At 40.0% G+C, this 15,700-nt stretch overlaps 1 protein-coding gene across 1 annotated transcript; it reads right to left on the reverse strand.

The window, feature by feature from the left end:
• Positions 1-1,282: 1,282 nt before the first annotated feature.
• On the reverse strand, positions 1,283-12,407 carry GDF10 (growth differentiation factor 10; the record flags this gene model as incomplete). The annotated part of the gene is made up of 3 exons (XM_082285653.1): positions 1,283-1,474; positions 6,160-7,067; positions 12,110-12,407. 3 exons carry the CDS (start codon positions 12,405-12,407, stop codon positions 1,283-1,285), a joined length of 1,398 nt encoding a protein of 465 aa, XP_082141779.1.
• Between the last annotated feature and the right edge of the window lie 3,293 nt (positions 12,408-15,700).

Genomic DNA, 15,700 nt, shown 5'->3' on the forward strand with positions numbered 1-15,700 from the left:
AAAAATACACAGTGAAAGTATTTTGGATAATAGATAAAAGGGATGTAATGAAATAGGTTACAGTAAGATCCATTGAACTGAAGCTAAAGCTCATCAAATTCAGTCTAGGATTAAGCCACTGCATATGAACAAAGAGCACTAACTTTCGGAACAACTACTTGTAGTCCAGTAGAGATATTCTACCACATGAAATCTTTAAAGCCAAATTTATGCATGTTTTTCAAAGATATTCCCAAGCTCAAAACAGAAGTTCCATAATGCATGGTGCAGAAGCTGCTGAGCAAGGTTCTTTGATCTGTGCTGTGCAGGAGGTCGGTCTAGATGATCATAGTATTTTCTTCTGTCTTTAATCTATTGAAGCACATTATGACAAGCTTAACATGTATTTACACATTTCCATCTAATTAACAGAATGTAGGAGAATGCATTTATAGAAAGACAATTCAAATATTTTTTGATACTACTGTACCTTTAATTTATTAGCTTTTGTTAAAAGCATGTAACAATCTAGAGGATATAAAGCATAATTTACAAAAATATAAATCTTGGTTATTTTATTTTTAGTATTTCAACATATTACTATATTGTATGTGTTACTCAGAGAATATGTTTAACAACCTGAAATTATCCAGCAAACCAAAAATGTGGGATATTACATGTTTTTTGTAGAACAAATTATATATTAAGGAAGGGTAACCAAAAATGACTATATTAAGATATTGATTATATGAAAATTTATGCAGTGAACTATACTTGCATCCTGAAGAAAATATACATTTTAAGCCCTTTATTACAGCATTTTTCAGTATAAATATGCATATTAAGAATATGAGTGTTTTAGGCAAAAATTTTTGATTTGTGTACAAAAGTGATATTCTAAAATAAGCCTGCCTTTGCAAGTTCACTTCCCATCTTCTTGGTTAACTGAAGAGGTAAAATAGTCAGAAAATAACAAATAACAACATATTTTAGTCCTTTGATTATGGAAAACTTCACACTTAAGTTTCTCACTAAACATCAGGTATCTTGGCTAGGTGGGTTAGGAAGGTATCTGTAGAAGTACTGAACTCCTGGAAGATGAATATGAAAGACAAATGATGACAGTACGACCTATCCTTCGAGGCAAGCACATGTGTTGTTTTAGTCTCTCCGTATGCTTTCTGTAGAGAAATTGTAGAATTGCATTGGTTCATCAACACAAGTGGATTAATTTCTCCTTTACAACTTCCCAGAGCAGTCGGGCAGGATTTGTGGGCCTTGTTAAAGGTGTACTTGTATGAACTTATCGGCAGGCACAAGTTTCAACTGACATATTGGGATATACTTTTAAAACAACATTTTTGTTCTCATCTAAGAAAAGGACACTGAGTGAGCTCATTTTGTCAGGAACACAGCAGGGTTCTGGGATGCCAGGAATGATTCCTACTGCTTTTACGATGCTCTGAATAGTAGCATGATTTGATGGCCGCACAATCTGGAACAGAGAAGGAAATAGTTATAGATTCATTTATGAGCACTCATGTTCCTAAGTGGACTTGGAAAATGATAACAATTACAGAGTTTTTTGTTTCTCAGTAAAGCAAATATGTCATTGATTGAGTCATAGGGTTATGCAGCACAGTCAGTCCCTCACACTTCCAGCTTTCCTGAGTTGGATGTATCCAACAGATATTTTGTGTTCCTTAGGCTGCCTTCATAAATACCAGAGGAGGGCACTGGTGGCACAGCCAGCAGCCAGAGGCCTGAAGAAAAAATGTCCCTGAATGTATCTGCTATATGCTGGAGGGAGGCATGGAGAAGAAGCCTAAGCTAGTTCTCAGCTGCTAGATGTTATATGTTTTTTTAACCTCGTCTGACTTAGAAAATTTGCTACTGTAAGTATTTCCAAAATAACTATCCCAATGTTCCAACATTCCAGAAATTCCTGAATTTCTCCTCGTGTACGCTAGCCTGGAATTAGTTACTTTTTCCTAGAGTAGTCGCTCTCTTTTGAAAGAGCAGAGTACTCCAGAAGTAGCATCCACAGGAGAGAGTTAGTATAGAATAATCAAGCACCCTGACAGAGCCCTTCTGATCATAATTGCATGACAAATAGTTCATATATGTGGTCTTTGCTTCCCTCTGCCTTCATCCCCAGGATTTTTTTTCTCCCCATGGGCTAGCCTCAAGAGGCTGGGAAAAGTATGAAATGAGGATTTACATCAGCTTTACATCTATAACCTGTTCAGGGCACTGAGCCACAATTTAATTTCTACTATTGATTTTTGGACATAGTTAACAACACAAGGAAAAGCATTTGAGAAGAGGAGGCAGCCATTAGGCATTATGGTGGTGAGAATAAGGAAGCAATAGCATGGTAGTCAGCCCACCACTGAGGCTGAAGCTTCAGTGACTCCTGTTCAGTTGTCATGCTTGAATACTGTCCCAGCAAATGAGTACAATAACAGTAGGAAACTTGCATTAATCCTATCAAGCTTTTTGCTACAGTTTCCTTTGTTTTCTCATATCTGCACATATCTGGTATAGGTGGCACATGGAATCTTTCATCACTATTGGTGCACAGCTATTTATCAGGTGGAAAATGACATCTGTGGGACAACAAATAGGGACTTTGCACACTACTGCATGAAAATAGATACTTTAGGTGAGAAGAATTATTATCTCCTATATCTTCTCTGTTTTTCAAATATATATGTATGTGCAAAAATTGGTTTTTCATTTCAACATGAAAAGTTATGTAGTCCATGGATAGAACAAAGGAGCTGTTTTTAGCATAATTCAGTTTTGAAACATTTGTATTAAGTGTAACATATCAGCAAATCAGATCAAACCTTAATTACCATTAAGGCTTTCAGATATTCCTTAACTAAGTAACTGTGAAATCTCTCCTTGACCCTTCAAGATAGTATCCCTATAGCAAAGTCCCAACAAATGACCAGTCCTGCACAGTGCGTTTCTGTAATTAGCATATGTTAGCATAATTAGCAATGGCTTGCTCTCTCTTGCCCCCCTTTATCTTTAGATTTCAAAACTGTCCACACACAAGAAGCAGTGAGGTAGTCTCACAGCTGCTCTGTGAAGTAGAAATCAGTTTCTACCCACATTGGTCATGTCAGCATATATGGACAGCAAGAGAGAGACAGGAGTTTTTGTGTGTTTAAGCAACTGCAGAGTTTAGAAATTCAAAGAATTAAGAGCTTCTAGAATCAAGTTCTTAATTTAGCCTTTATGAAAACCTCCTGAACTGTTCTTAGTACCTGTGTTATTTCATGTCGTTATTTGACAGAGTCACAGATCACAATGTGCTACTGAAACAGCATTTATTGCCCCCATGCAGTGGATAGCCATCATTGCCCTCAAGGCCAGTTACTGACTTACAGGATTCTTGGCTATGAACCTGCAGAAGATCCTACAAGGATCTTTTTGAGCTGTGCAGCCTCTAATATCTGCAAGGAACAAATAGATGTGAACAAAGTCTATCTAGACTGAGCAGCTGTTTCCCAAGGCAACAACACAAATTATGTTTCTAATGCCCGAAAGTGGGTACACCATGCACAAAAATGCTTAGAAGGGAAAATGCTTATGGTAGAGCAGTACTCTCTATGCAATCTGGCTGCCTGAGCCCTATATCCACAGCAGGGCCAGACAACACACCAATCCTACGCCCTGCCAGGCTCTGAATTTTTCCAGCCCATCTGGAAACATGGCATCAGTGTTCAGGGATTGTGGGCTAGGCTTCACATTTGACTTTGTCCCAATGTGCTAAAGCAGAAAGCTTGAAATAATTAGTTGAATGCCCAGTAATGATGGCACTGAGGAAGTGCTAATGTTTTAAATTCTGGCTGCTAAGTTATATACAGCAGACCAGGTTCTACCACGTGCAGGACTGGAATTTATTTGGCAAATGCAGCACTGCAGCCAGCCATATAACCTAGTCTTCCTCCTCACAGTTCAGGGAATAAGAAATTCAGCAGTAAGATAGGTGGACTTGCTATGAGAAGATTTGTACCCAAGCTGTTGATTATTTATCTAAATCAAGACTTGCAGGTATTAAAGTAGATGTGCAGAATGATGTACTAACACTGAAGAAAAAAAATAAACCTACGATGTGATGATACCCAACATGCCAGGCATGTAATTCTATCTCCACAGTTCTAAAAGAGTACTTTGGAAATAAGGTGTCTCTTGTCCATCATAGGCTGACTGTGTAGACCAAGTCCTTATGAGTCTTTAATCTGGCCTTTGATACTTTCCTGGCTTAGAGCATATATGAAAGAACAAATTTCTCCCTCAATAATATTGAGCAATTCTTACACTCTGAACTGAATCTTCATTCATGCTGGTGTCCTCTCTCTCTTCCTTTTGAAACAGTCATTAAAAAAAGTTACACCTGTAAATCTGCTTCTTTTTTTCCCTTCTTAAAAATACGGAGCTAACAAGGACTAGACCTCTTCCAAAGCAAACCCAATCAATGAATGTGTATTAAACCCAAAATTCCCAAGTCTATGTATCTGTGATTTAGTTTCTCTGTTTGTTTTTTTTTTTCAGTTGGGGTTTTTTTTTTCCTTATTTTGGTTTTTGGGTATCAAGACACTAGTGAAAGGGAATCTTTATTATTTAACAAGTATTTGCTTATATTTCTAGATAAGATGTTAAGTAAGTAAGCAATATAAGCTTATTTAATTATTCAAGCTAGAAACAGATCCTCTCTCTTCTGGCCCTGCCAGCTTTTGTGTAATGCTGTTTTGCTCACAAGAAGCCAGATGCCTTAAATACATCTTTTTTGGAGGGTGTGGTTGTTGTTTGGTTGGGATTTTTTTTTGAGTTTACATCATTGTGTATGAATGGTGCATTAGACTGTGAGTCTATGGCAAAAGACCCATATTCCCAGGCTGTCTTTTGTTTTGGGTAAGGTAAATGCTGATTATGGTGCATGATCAATTTGTATTACAAAAACAAAGTTGTATGTGAGTCTGTGCAAGCTTTAATTTTGCCAGACCATGTATCAATTTATGTATGCATGGTTCAGCACTGACCACCTACACAAGAACATGTGGTCAGATTTGTACACCCTACCATGAAGTTCCACTGTTCCTGGACTTAAAACTAGCCTACATATCTACTCTTCCTGAAATTATACTACTTGTTTCAACACAAACATACATCAATTTCTCTGGATGTAAAGTAGGGCACATTCCTGTTTCAGAGCCTTGCAATCCTCTGCTGTAAAACACTAGCCTTTATTTATGTGCCAAATGACCCATGCAAAAATGTCACTTGAACAAATAATCAAGCAATTTGTAGGTAGAACTGCAAAATAATTACAGTTTCTAAATATGCAGGTTATGCAGTACTTCAGATCCTCCCCTCTGCCATTACTTGAAAACCTTATAAAATTCTGATAATTCTTGTCCAACATAGGATTGCCAACATTTCTACTTCTTGCCACAGAGCAGAGTGGGAGTGAAACAAATGTTTGCCTCTCCACTAGCAAACTTCACACTGCTTCTACAGAAGGAATTTGGTACGCTTGCTTTAGGGTGCTAGAGGCAGTTTTGTGGCATTTCTAGCAACATAAGGTAAATTAACTTCTTTGTTGCAGCAGGATTATCTAACATATTTAGAATTTTGATACACAAATATCATCTTAATCAGTATTATTGTTTTCATAAAGAACAAGCAGTTTTCTAAAGTTAAAAATACCTGAGTGTAACTACTCTTCATTTTTCTTCTAAGGTATTACAAGTGGAATCCAGAAATACGCTAATAGAGTAGCTTGTTTTAATATTAGCATATAATACTTCATACTTCTGCTACTACAATAGAGTGTTTTGATGATTTAGTGTGTATAACCGTATTTTCATAAGCTACAGAAGTCTTTATGCTATGGTGTCAAGATATAAGATGAGAAATTATCAGATAAACCTGAGATATTTTTCTTATTCTTCAGATAGCATTTAAAAAAACTTGGAATCTTTTTGCACTCTGATGACTAAGTTGATGGAAACAAAATTGCTTAAATTCTTTAGGTTGAACAAGGCAACAAAACGCAATGAAAAAGGTAACAAACTAAAGGAAAATCTAACTAAAGAAGTAGTTGGATAAGCAGAACAGTAGGCTTACTGTTTGCAAGCTGACAAGAATAAAAAGTCATACTACCTTGGGCATTGGAAATTCACATGCACCTGCACAGTAGTAGGCATCAAATGATTTGGGAGATATGATCCATTCATTCCAGCCAATATCAGCAAAGTCAACTTTCATGTATCTTCTTGAACAAATCCTTGGCTCATTCCATTGTTTTCGCCTTGCTTTCTTCATTGTTTTCTCATCAAAATTTAGCACCTGAGACGTTTTAAGTGTTTCTGTATTTTCTTGCCCTTTTCTCCTCCGATCTTTGCGTGAGGCTTTTGGTTTCAAGGATCTGTAGGCATTCTCCCATATGTCGTGTTTGTTGTATTTATTGTTGTTATAATCTACTTCTGGCAACTCGTTGTTCTGAATAGAGCTAGCGAGGTACGTATCCCTCCTAACTCGAGTATCAGTAGAAGCATTAGGGGATAGATTTGGGTCCCCGTCATTGGGAGGGAATGGATCATAACGCTGTAGGGTGCCTGCCACACTGTTAGGTTCAGAGATTGCAAGATCATTGGCATAAACTAGTATATAAGGTAAATGGCTGGCAACCTGTTCAGGGAAGCCCTGGTGTTTCTCCCCAGAATCAAGCTCAGCACAGAGAATGAGCTCTCCAGCTCGTTTCGATTCTTTTACGATGTGTGAAATGTCCTTTGCATGCCAAGCCCCTCGCCTTTGAAGAAGCACAGTGATGTTCCCTTTCACTAGTCCATAAGCAGAATTCTGGTGAATGCTTTGGAAAACCAGGTTGAGCCGTAGGGCTGGAGGCAGGTGAAGGAGGCGACAGGATGAGTTCTTGGATCGTTTACAAAACACTTCCCGGTGCCGAGGGCGTTTGTCAGCATAGAAGTGAAAAGTGGCAGCAAGGATCATTTCTGAATCCTGCATGGATGTCAGATTAAAGCAGTACAAGGGCTTCTGGGCCAAGAATTCTGCAAGACAGCAAGGAAAACATGGATGTATATCTGAGACCAAAAATGGTAGTCAACTCTTATTTCAATTTAAGTGAATTAACAAATTTTATGTTTCAGTTACATCAAATAATTTAGTATAGTGAGCTTATCACTTCAGCTTAAAACATGGTGAATAAGGGGAGGAAAAAAATGTAACTCATTAATAGCAGTATTACAATAACATTGAGAGTGTCCAACACACTGGGCATCTTTTGTACATACGAGGGATAAAATTTTTTCCAGAGATTTTTAGTTCCAGACTGCCTTTCATTCTAAGCAGGAAAGAAAAGCAATCCTTGATTATATTTCATTTATAACAAATTCAGGCTCAGAGACGCTGTCAAATTTAGCTGTGGTAGAGCTCAGAGAAATACCTTGCTGAAACCAGTACTAGCAGAAACCAGGTTTGCACTTAATATTCAAGATTGTCTAATCTAAAGCTGACTGCAGATTCCTTAAAAATGTCTGGGTGCTAACTCTGTGGGCAACAGCTCATCATCTGCAAATAGTGCACAAGAGACATTTCACAAGGGGGCTCGCAGTAAGCAGTGTGACATATTTTGGGGGTCATTACTCTTGTGAGCAATCCTTCTTTCCACTACACATCATGTAGGAGCTTTGTTTAAAGCACTGTGAAACCCACTTGGTCTCTAATGCTTGTGTTTAAATCTGTGTGAAGTTAGTGACAAATGCTATTGAATAGGAGCTGACTCTTGAAATTCAAACTCCATTTGAAACAGCTTCTTTTTAGCTAGTTAAACAGCTTGTGCTCAGCTTACATCTTTACCCTCCTTTCGAGGAAGACAAACAATTTTACACTAATAACTGCTTACTTCATGTTTATTTAGACAGTAGAACCTCTCTTAGTTAAAATCTAATCCCACCCCAGCATAAAAAGACAATGCCTTAATAGCCTATCATTGTGAAAGGTTGCCTTTTTTTTTTTTTTTACTAGCTCAACAGTATATGGGACTGTGGTGGCAGAACCAAGAAGAGATTCCTGTTCTCCCAAGCTCACACCAGTACTTAGAACGCATCAAAGGATTACAGTGGGTAAATCTGTATCTTTAATTAACCCAAGTGGACCAACCCTCTGGCAGTCCTGTTTGACATACCTGAAAATTCTCTGGCAGAAGGAAGAAAAAAACCACTCCAAACCAAACAAAACCCAAAAAATGCAACAGCCAGGCTTCCCAGAAACACTTAGGGTTTTTTTTCAGTGCACTATGGATGACGAGCCACAGAAATTTTGGCAATAACAGAAAGGCAGTACTGTTAACTGCCACCTGTTGGAACATTCTTCCTTTAAAGCACAGTTTCATTTGAAAGAGGGAAAGGAATAGTGCTACATCTTACTAAATTGGTGGTTGCTATCTCCCAGTTCACGCTGGATAGAACCGTGATTTGGACTGAAAGAACAGCAGATTAGCTGATTAATGATCATTAATCCCAAACCCACACAGGCAGTCTGAGAATACAAATGCTTGAGTATGCAATTTCCATCTACACCACCTGTATTTTGTTCCTGATATAGTGAAGTGGAATAGCTTGTACTGATGTGATAGGAACCTGTTTGTTTCTGTCAGTTCAGGACAGGATTCTGATTAGTAAACTTTTAATCAACACTAGTCATAGGTATAGGTGCTCATACTATGAAAAAACTTAAGGGTTTAGATTTTATTCAAGTCTTTGAAGCACAGAAATTTCACAAGGCTATGGCCAAGGAAGAGATTAATTACAATACTTCCTTTAGAACACCAGGCTTTGTTAATGTATGTTCATTTCAGAAGGCATGTTTCTTAAAAGAAGTCTATCTACTGGTTCTCTCCACCTGAGCTGTGTACAGTTATTTTTTAATATTTCTTTTAGTAGTAGAATGCTCTGAGCACCATCAGCTTTGTAGTTACTGCTATGAAGCATGAGCATTGTTGGGATAAAGACATTTCAAACACCAGTGTTTCAGGGTTTCAGAAGGGAAGGTAACTGTAATGATAGATCAGAGAAAGGGAAGCTGAATTAATCTAAAATAATTCTGTATTCTAGGATGAAACAAACCCTTCAAAAGTCAAAATTCTGTGTAGAACAGAATAAGAATCTATGAATCTGCAGCTACTGACAAGCCAGAGGCTTGGAAGTACAGACTTGTTAGGAATTCAGAAGATTTGAATTTTGGATGGAGCACAGTCATATTTCCATATTGCATAAGTTCGCTCAGGCTTTTACCAACCTGTCAACCATGCATTGTCAGTCTTGATTTGGTTTTCTTGCACATATGCATTATGATACAATCTTAATTAAATGGCTGCTATTTTCTACTATTCATTAAGGTCTTTGCTTTGTTTAGCACAGAGGATGCATCATTGATGTTCAGGGAACGAGTCTGAGCTGCAAGAGTAAATTTATGGGGAAATTTCATGGCTTAGACAGTAAATTGCTGCCATGAAGATTAATTCCCCTCAATCTGAGCAATTTAGGTGAAGTTGGACAATAGCTTAATATTTCACATTTGGTCACAAACCATTTATGACCTGACTAACTTCAGACACTTAGTGCTGTTTTCTAAAGCTACAAAGTTCACTGTAAACTGGAAAGCACCTAAAGAAATAAGAAACCTGAGAAATCAGTTCTTAGACTTTCTCTCATCTTCTTACCAAAAAAATAATGAGCTCTTGTGAACACATGTAGAGGTGAGCTGAGAGGAGGTGATCAGATGTTTGTGAAGTACTCTTTCTGAAGGGGCAAGTACTGCTAGAGGCACAAAAAAAAGAGTTGTATTTGGCTACATGCAAATAGCACATGCACGTATATTTCAAGTGCCTCACACTGAATATGGAAAAACATTACACATTCCATAGCTCAGTCAACCCCACCTACCGCAACCTACCCTTTAAGGAACAGGTAGAATGGCAATACAGCTGGGTAGTTGAGGAGAACTCAATAATGCATATGACAAAGGACAAAGGTCTGGACCAACATTTTGTACCTCTGGAGCCCTCATCTTGACAACTGTAAGTAACCCTGATGCTTGAGTGTCACCTAACAAACAGTTTTAAACAGCACCACAGGAACAGACAGTTACAGATTTTCTGAAAGGTATGTGATAAAAAAACAGAAGTAAGTCCATTGCTTGGGATAAAGAAAATTATTGTGTGTGTAGTCTGTTTTGCATATTTAAATAGGACTACAATTATTATCCATATTTTATAAAGATGAATGTTCCACGTCTTGTTAGAAAAACATGCCAATTTTTTCTTTCAGAAGGAAATATTAGAATTTCTCAGGAAGATAAACATGGTGGCAGATAAGGTTCTTCTCTCTTCCCTCATCTTGCATCATTCTATGGTACATTTTAGAGTGTTTATCACTAGCTTGATGAATGCAGTTCAAAGGAACAGTACAGAGGAGCTTCTGCTTTCATGCCATGTTATTTGGGAAAGATGGGGTCCAGTAGAGAAAGTACATAGACAAGACACAGGAGACAGGAGTTTTGGACATAGATATGCCTTATTTCCATTGCAGGGAAAGCCGAGTTACTTTCAGGCCTCTCTGCCTTGGTTTCATGATCAGACAAAAGAGCGAAATAATATCTATTTGTATTTGGTCAGCACAGTCTACCTGTGGGTAAAAAATGCTGCTATTTTAGTGTTTTGAAACAGAATTACAACTTGGATTACTTTGATGCAAGTAGTATGTTCATCAGATTATATGAAAAATTAACAAAAAGAATATAGTGCAATTCTTGCCTTGTCCCCAAATCCTTGTGGTCCAGGACCTTATTTGGGTGAGTGCCAGTGTTAGCTGCTCAGTTCACAGAAAAATAAAAATGTTAACAGGAGGTCGTGGAAAACCATCCACAGTGGAAGTTCCTTCCTAACCCCTATTATAGCAACTGCTAGCTAATGATCTAGAGCATGACAATTTATTTTTCTCCCAAATGTCTGCAATTGCTTTACATCATAACCCCTAGATTTTTAGACATTTCATTAGTCACTTACTCTTCCATGGAGTCTCCCCCTCTTTGAATATGATTACTTTTTAATATTACAGTGGACATAGGATAGAAATTAAGTTGGGGTGAACAAGAGAATATTAATTATTGTGCAGTATTGTAGTAAGCATTCCCTAAACCACTGTATGCTGCACTGTACTCTATACATGAGACTTAAATGTAGGAGATACAGATTAATGAAAACTTTGCTTTTGTGAGTTTCAATCCATCAGATTTGTCTAAATAGAATAATGAATATTTCTGACAAGGTAGCAACAACTAGATTCTGGAAACTGATACAGTTCTTATTTTAAGAACTAAGATTTTAGTTATAGTCTGTAAGCGTTAACCAAAGAAGTAAGATGTTTTCCAGAAAAGTTACGAGTTTCCTTGGCAAAGGATAACAAATGCATGGACTATTAACTAGGCAAACCTCCTTTTTATTATTTCATGTAATATTGGGATAATGAAAGTGTGGTTTTGACACAGTATATATGTTTCTCCACCCTCATAATCAAGTCAAGTAAAACTGGGGAGAGGGAGGTCAGATATCTGTCTTCTCAGGTTTGGGCAGTGCAAGGAATTTAAGATGCCGAGCAATTTGAGGCGGTCCTGTAGGCGGCACTCTTCCTAGCAGGAACTTCTGAGGCTGCGAGGAGAGCCGGAGGAGAGGACCAGTGGCTGGAGCACTCGCTACTAGGCTTATGCTCCAAGTATTTCTGAAAAGACCTTTTGGCCCAGTGCGATGTGCGCTGGGAACGGCGCTCCTTTTGCCGCTGGTTTGCATCCACAGCAACGGAGGCTTTCCCAGGGGAGATACTCTCCGGGAAGGGAAGGGAGCCAGGGAAGGTGGGAAGCCGTCCGCAAAGCCAGGGGCGACACCCTGGCCGTGTAGGTAGCAAGGAACCCCTCAGCATTCACCCAGAGTGACACCCCCCGCAGTCAAGGACAACCTCGACGCAAACCCGTCACTTTAAAGCGAAAGAGGAGCGAGGGGGCTCCAGCGGTGCCCCCCGCGCCCGGCCCGTCTTACCCGGTCTGGCTTTGAAGCTGCGGACCGTGTTGCCGTCGCCTGGTCGGCTCCCCTCCCGGTTGTACTTCTCGTAGAGCTTAAGCATGTGGACAGCTACCATGTCCTGAGCGATGCTGCCCAGCCCAGGGGGCGGCGAAGAGCCGCCGCGGGGGTCGCGGCCGGGGGCGGACGAGTCCGGGTCGGCCGGCGGCTGGACGGGGCAGGCGGGCGGGCTGCCGGCGCCCTCCCCCTCGGGCGAGCGGCAGCCCCCATGGCCCAGGGCCCACAGCAGGAGGCAGCAGGTCAGGCGGGCGGCCATCGGGGGATGCTGCGGGCGGGTGGCCGGGCGCGGAGCGGCGGCGGCTCGGTCGCTGCCTGCGTCTGGGTCTCCCGGTTGGCCCTGCCGCACCGGGGCGAGGGGGCGGCGGGGCCAGAGAGGAGGAGGGAGGGTGGGGGCGGCCCCCCCCGGCCGCTGATGCCGTCTCCGCCGGGCCAATCCCCGGGCCCGGGGGCGAGGAGATGCGGGCCAGGGGCGGCGGAGCGGGAGCAGCTCCAGGGGTCCGGGTGCGGGGGGACTGCGGGAGTGGACGCTGCATTTCTCCAACGCTCCTTAAAGCGTAGCGGGAAAAGGATCTAAATTAATTAGCACCCAGCCGCTGATGAGAGACACATGTCACCGCCGCCGCTGCGGCATCGAGCGCTGCTGCGGCAGGACGGCACCTTGGCTGCCTGCGCCAGCCGGGAGGCGAGGGGGCTTGAAAATAATTTCTGAAAGATAGAAGCCATAGATACCAAGCAGGGCGGGCAGGCGGTGAGAGGACGAAAGGGTGAGTGGATGGCAGGGACAGCATGACAAGGAAAGGGTGCGCACATACGTGCCGAAAGTGGAAGAGTCTTTGCTGTTTCGGTCGGCAGAGCTGACAGTGCTGTCTTGTAAAGGCAGCGCTGTGAATAGTGTTTATTTCAAGGACCCCGGAGAAAAGAGAAGTCCCCGTGGGTCCGTACTCTAGAAGACCCAGTGTGAACTAGCCGAGAGTGTAACAAGGGTCACTGATAATTCCAAGCAGATACTTAAATGGTAGGGGTTAAAGGGGCTGTGCATGGGTAAACTTTCATCATTGGACTATTTCTATGTGTGATTTGAAGGAGGAGAATACTGGTGTGAATTTCTGAAGGATTTACATGGCTTAGGTCGGAGGGGGTTGATTTAAAAGTGAATGGTGCATGTTGCACTTATTCATCATGTGACACAGGTAGTTCTGAATCATAGTCATCCAGCGGGTATAAATGCTGGTGTAATGAATAGCAGTTTTAAAGACAACCTATAAGGAGAGGGGTATATTTTAAAGGAACTTGTTAATTCTGCCTCCTTTTAAAAGCTTTTTCTCAAGTAGCCAAGACAGTTACTTTTCTTGGAGAGTATACAATGCAATAATTGAAAAATTGTTGGAAAAAGCTACTGTTGCTGTGTATGACACAACTCTTTTGTGCCTTTTCTTTTTAACCTTGGAGTGTCAAATCTGAGCAGATACTATTGAAAGCCTCTGAGCCACAAGTTTGTAGTTTTTGGATCATGGCAAAGAAAGGTTTGATTCGTTTTTAAAATTAGCACCAGGCCTCATTGCTCTGTGCCCTTTGAATGTGTGAAACAAACAATTTGCAAATACAAATTTGCCCAAATGTACATTGCTAAAGTATCAAACCTCCTATTAATTAATCTTTGCATATAAGTAAGCCAAACTATCCTTTGATGCTTTTTTTTTTTTCTCCATGGTAGCATGCTCATGACCTCCACTGGGGGTGTGAGCGAACCTTTTGTTGTTTGTGGTTTTTGTCTGTACTGTTTCTATACAATCAAGGTCCTGTGAAAAGGAGGAAGAGGCAGCAGGAGGTAGAAACAAGCTGGGCTATTTTGGACCAATGTCCCATTAAAATGTTCTCCCTCTCCTTAACTCACTCCAAACTTCTATTCAGGCATACACTTTGTATCAGTCTTTAACCTGCACTAAAACCTGTAGGACACTGATACTTTGACATTGTTGGGAAAGAATTAAAGAATCAACCAGGGATGGCTAATATTTCTTGCCTTATTTTATTGCAGAACAGCAGGAATTCAAAGTCATTAAAGCTCTGGTACTTTGACTCTTTTATGCAGCTGAGATGATGAAATAAAAATGTGTTTGGTAAAGGAATTCAAATTAGCACTGGGTCACATAATTCCCCTGTTCTGAATATGGCCAATCAATGGCATCTCTAAGGCTTCTAGAGGCAAGAGCTATGCAATTTCTGCTCATGCAGAATAATATTCCTAGCGTGGAAATTTCTGCTAATTAAAGCTCTTGCCAAGTAGAGTCTTTTTTTTTTTTTTTTTTTTTTTTTTTTCCCCCCTTCTTCTTCTGAAATAGCTTAAGTCAAAGCTTTGCAAGCCAGGACATGGAGGAAGTCTCCTTATAGTTAGAGCAATGCATTCAGGATTTTAAACTGCAGATCTAAGTTTCCTACTAAAATCATTGTGATATAAATAGAGTCACATACCCTTAATAACAGCATATATGTGAAAAAGAAACCAAATAATGGTTTCTTATGGAATTAGTGATATCTGTACAAAGGAACTATTGTGACCTGTGCTTGTGTTTTGTTGTAGGAAATACACAGGAAATGTACAAAAGGGTATATAGAGCACCAGGAGCATATCTATTCTTTTTGTTCTATGGTAAAAGAAATTACTAACTCCCTTTAGGATTACGTCTATGTATATTAAAATAATTTTGCCTGATTCTTTATTTTTAATAATAAAGTCAGTAGCAGGGATAAGAAAGCTTAAAACTCCAGGGAAGTTAATGAAACATAAATTATTATTAAATTTGGGCTTCAGTCCAAATTTCTGGTTACTACTTATTGTAGGGCAGCTCATTCATTTTTCACTCAGAAAAATACTTCACTATGTATAATGCTACACAATTAGCTAAGACCATTCCTTAAGTATATAACTTATTAATTAGAAGTTGACTGAGTGAAATGCAGTGGTCTGCAGGTTCTCTTAGAATTTTGTGGCAGAACTCTAAAAAGCCTTTCACATTCCTTCCAAAATCACATGATGTGACAATGGTATTATATGGTCAATGATATACGGTCAGTAAAAAGGGCTTTTGTGTTTTGTTCAGTTTTCCTAAACAATAGTGAAATTATTTTAATACCCCAAAAAGAACAAAGACATAATGATGTTTAGGTATTAGAGGAAGCAGAATTCAGAGCTCTGGAAGGCTCTTAATGTGGAGAGAAGTGTTTGATGTATCAGGCAGGGAAAGCTTTGCCTATTGTTGGCAGGGAAATCTTCTCCTCTTAAGAAGCAGCACTGATTCTCTCAATCTATCCCATCAACTCAAGAGCCAACTCCCACCTTGGATTTCCATTCTGGATCCATGCTCTCTCATATTCCAGTCTGTCACAAGAATAAACTTTCCCCCTGACAGGTTCCCCATCCTTCATCCTTAGTGATAAAAGTTTATTTTGTCTATCTTGCTAAGAAGCAAAAATTGCTTCTGTTCACATCCTACCACACTATCAATGATGCATCATTACAGAAACTAAGGAATTAGGATGCAGAGATGA

The sequence above is a fragment of the Coloeus monedula genome (genome assembly GCF_965178545.1).
Source record: "Coloeus monedula genome assembly, chromosome: 8".
NCBI lineage: Eukaryota > Metazoa > Chordata > Aves > Passeriformes > Corvidae > Coloeus > Coloeus monedula.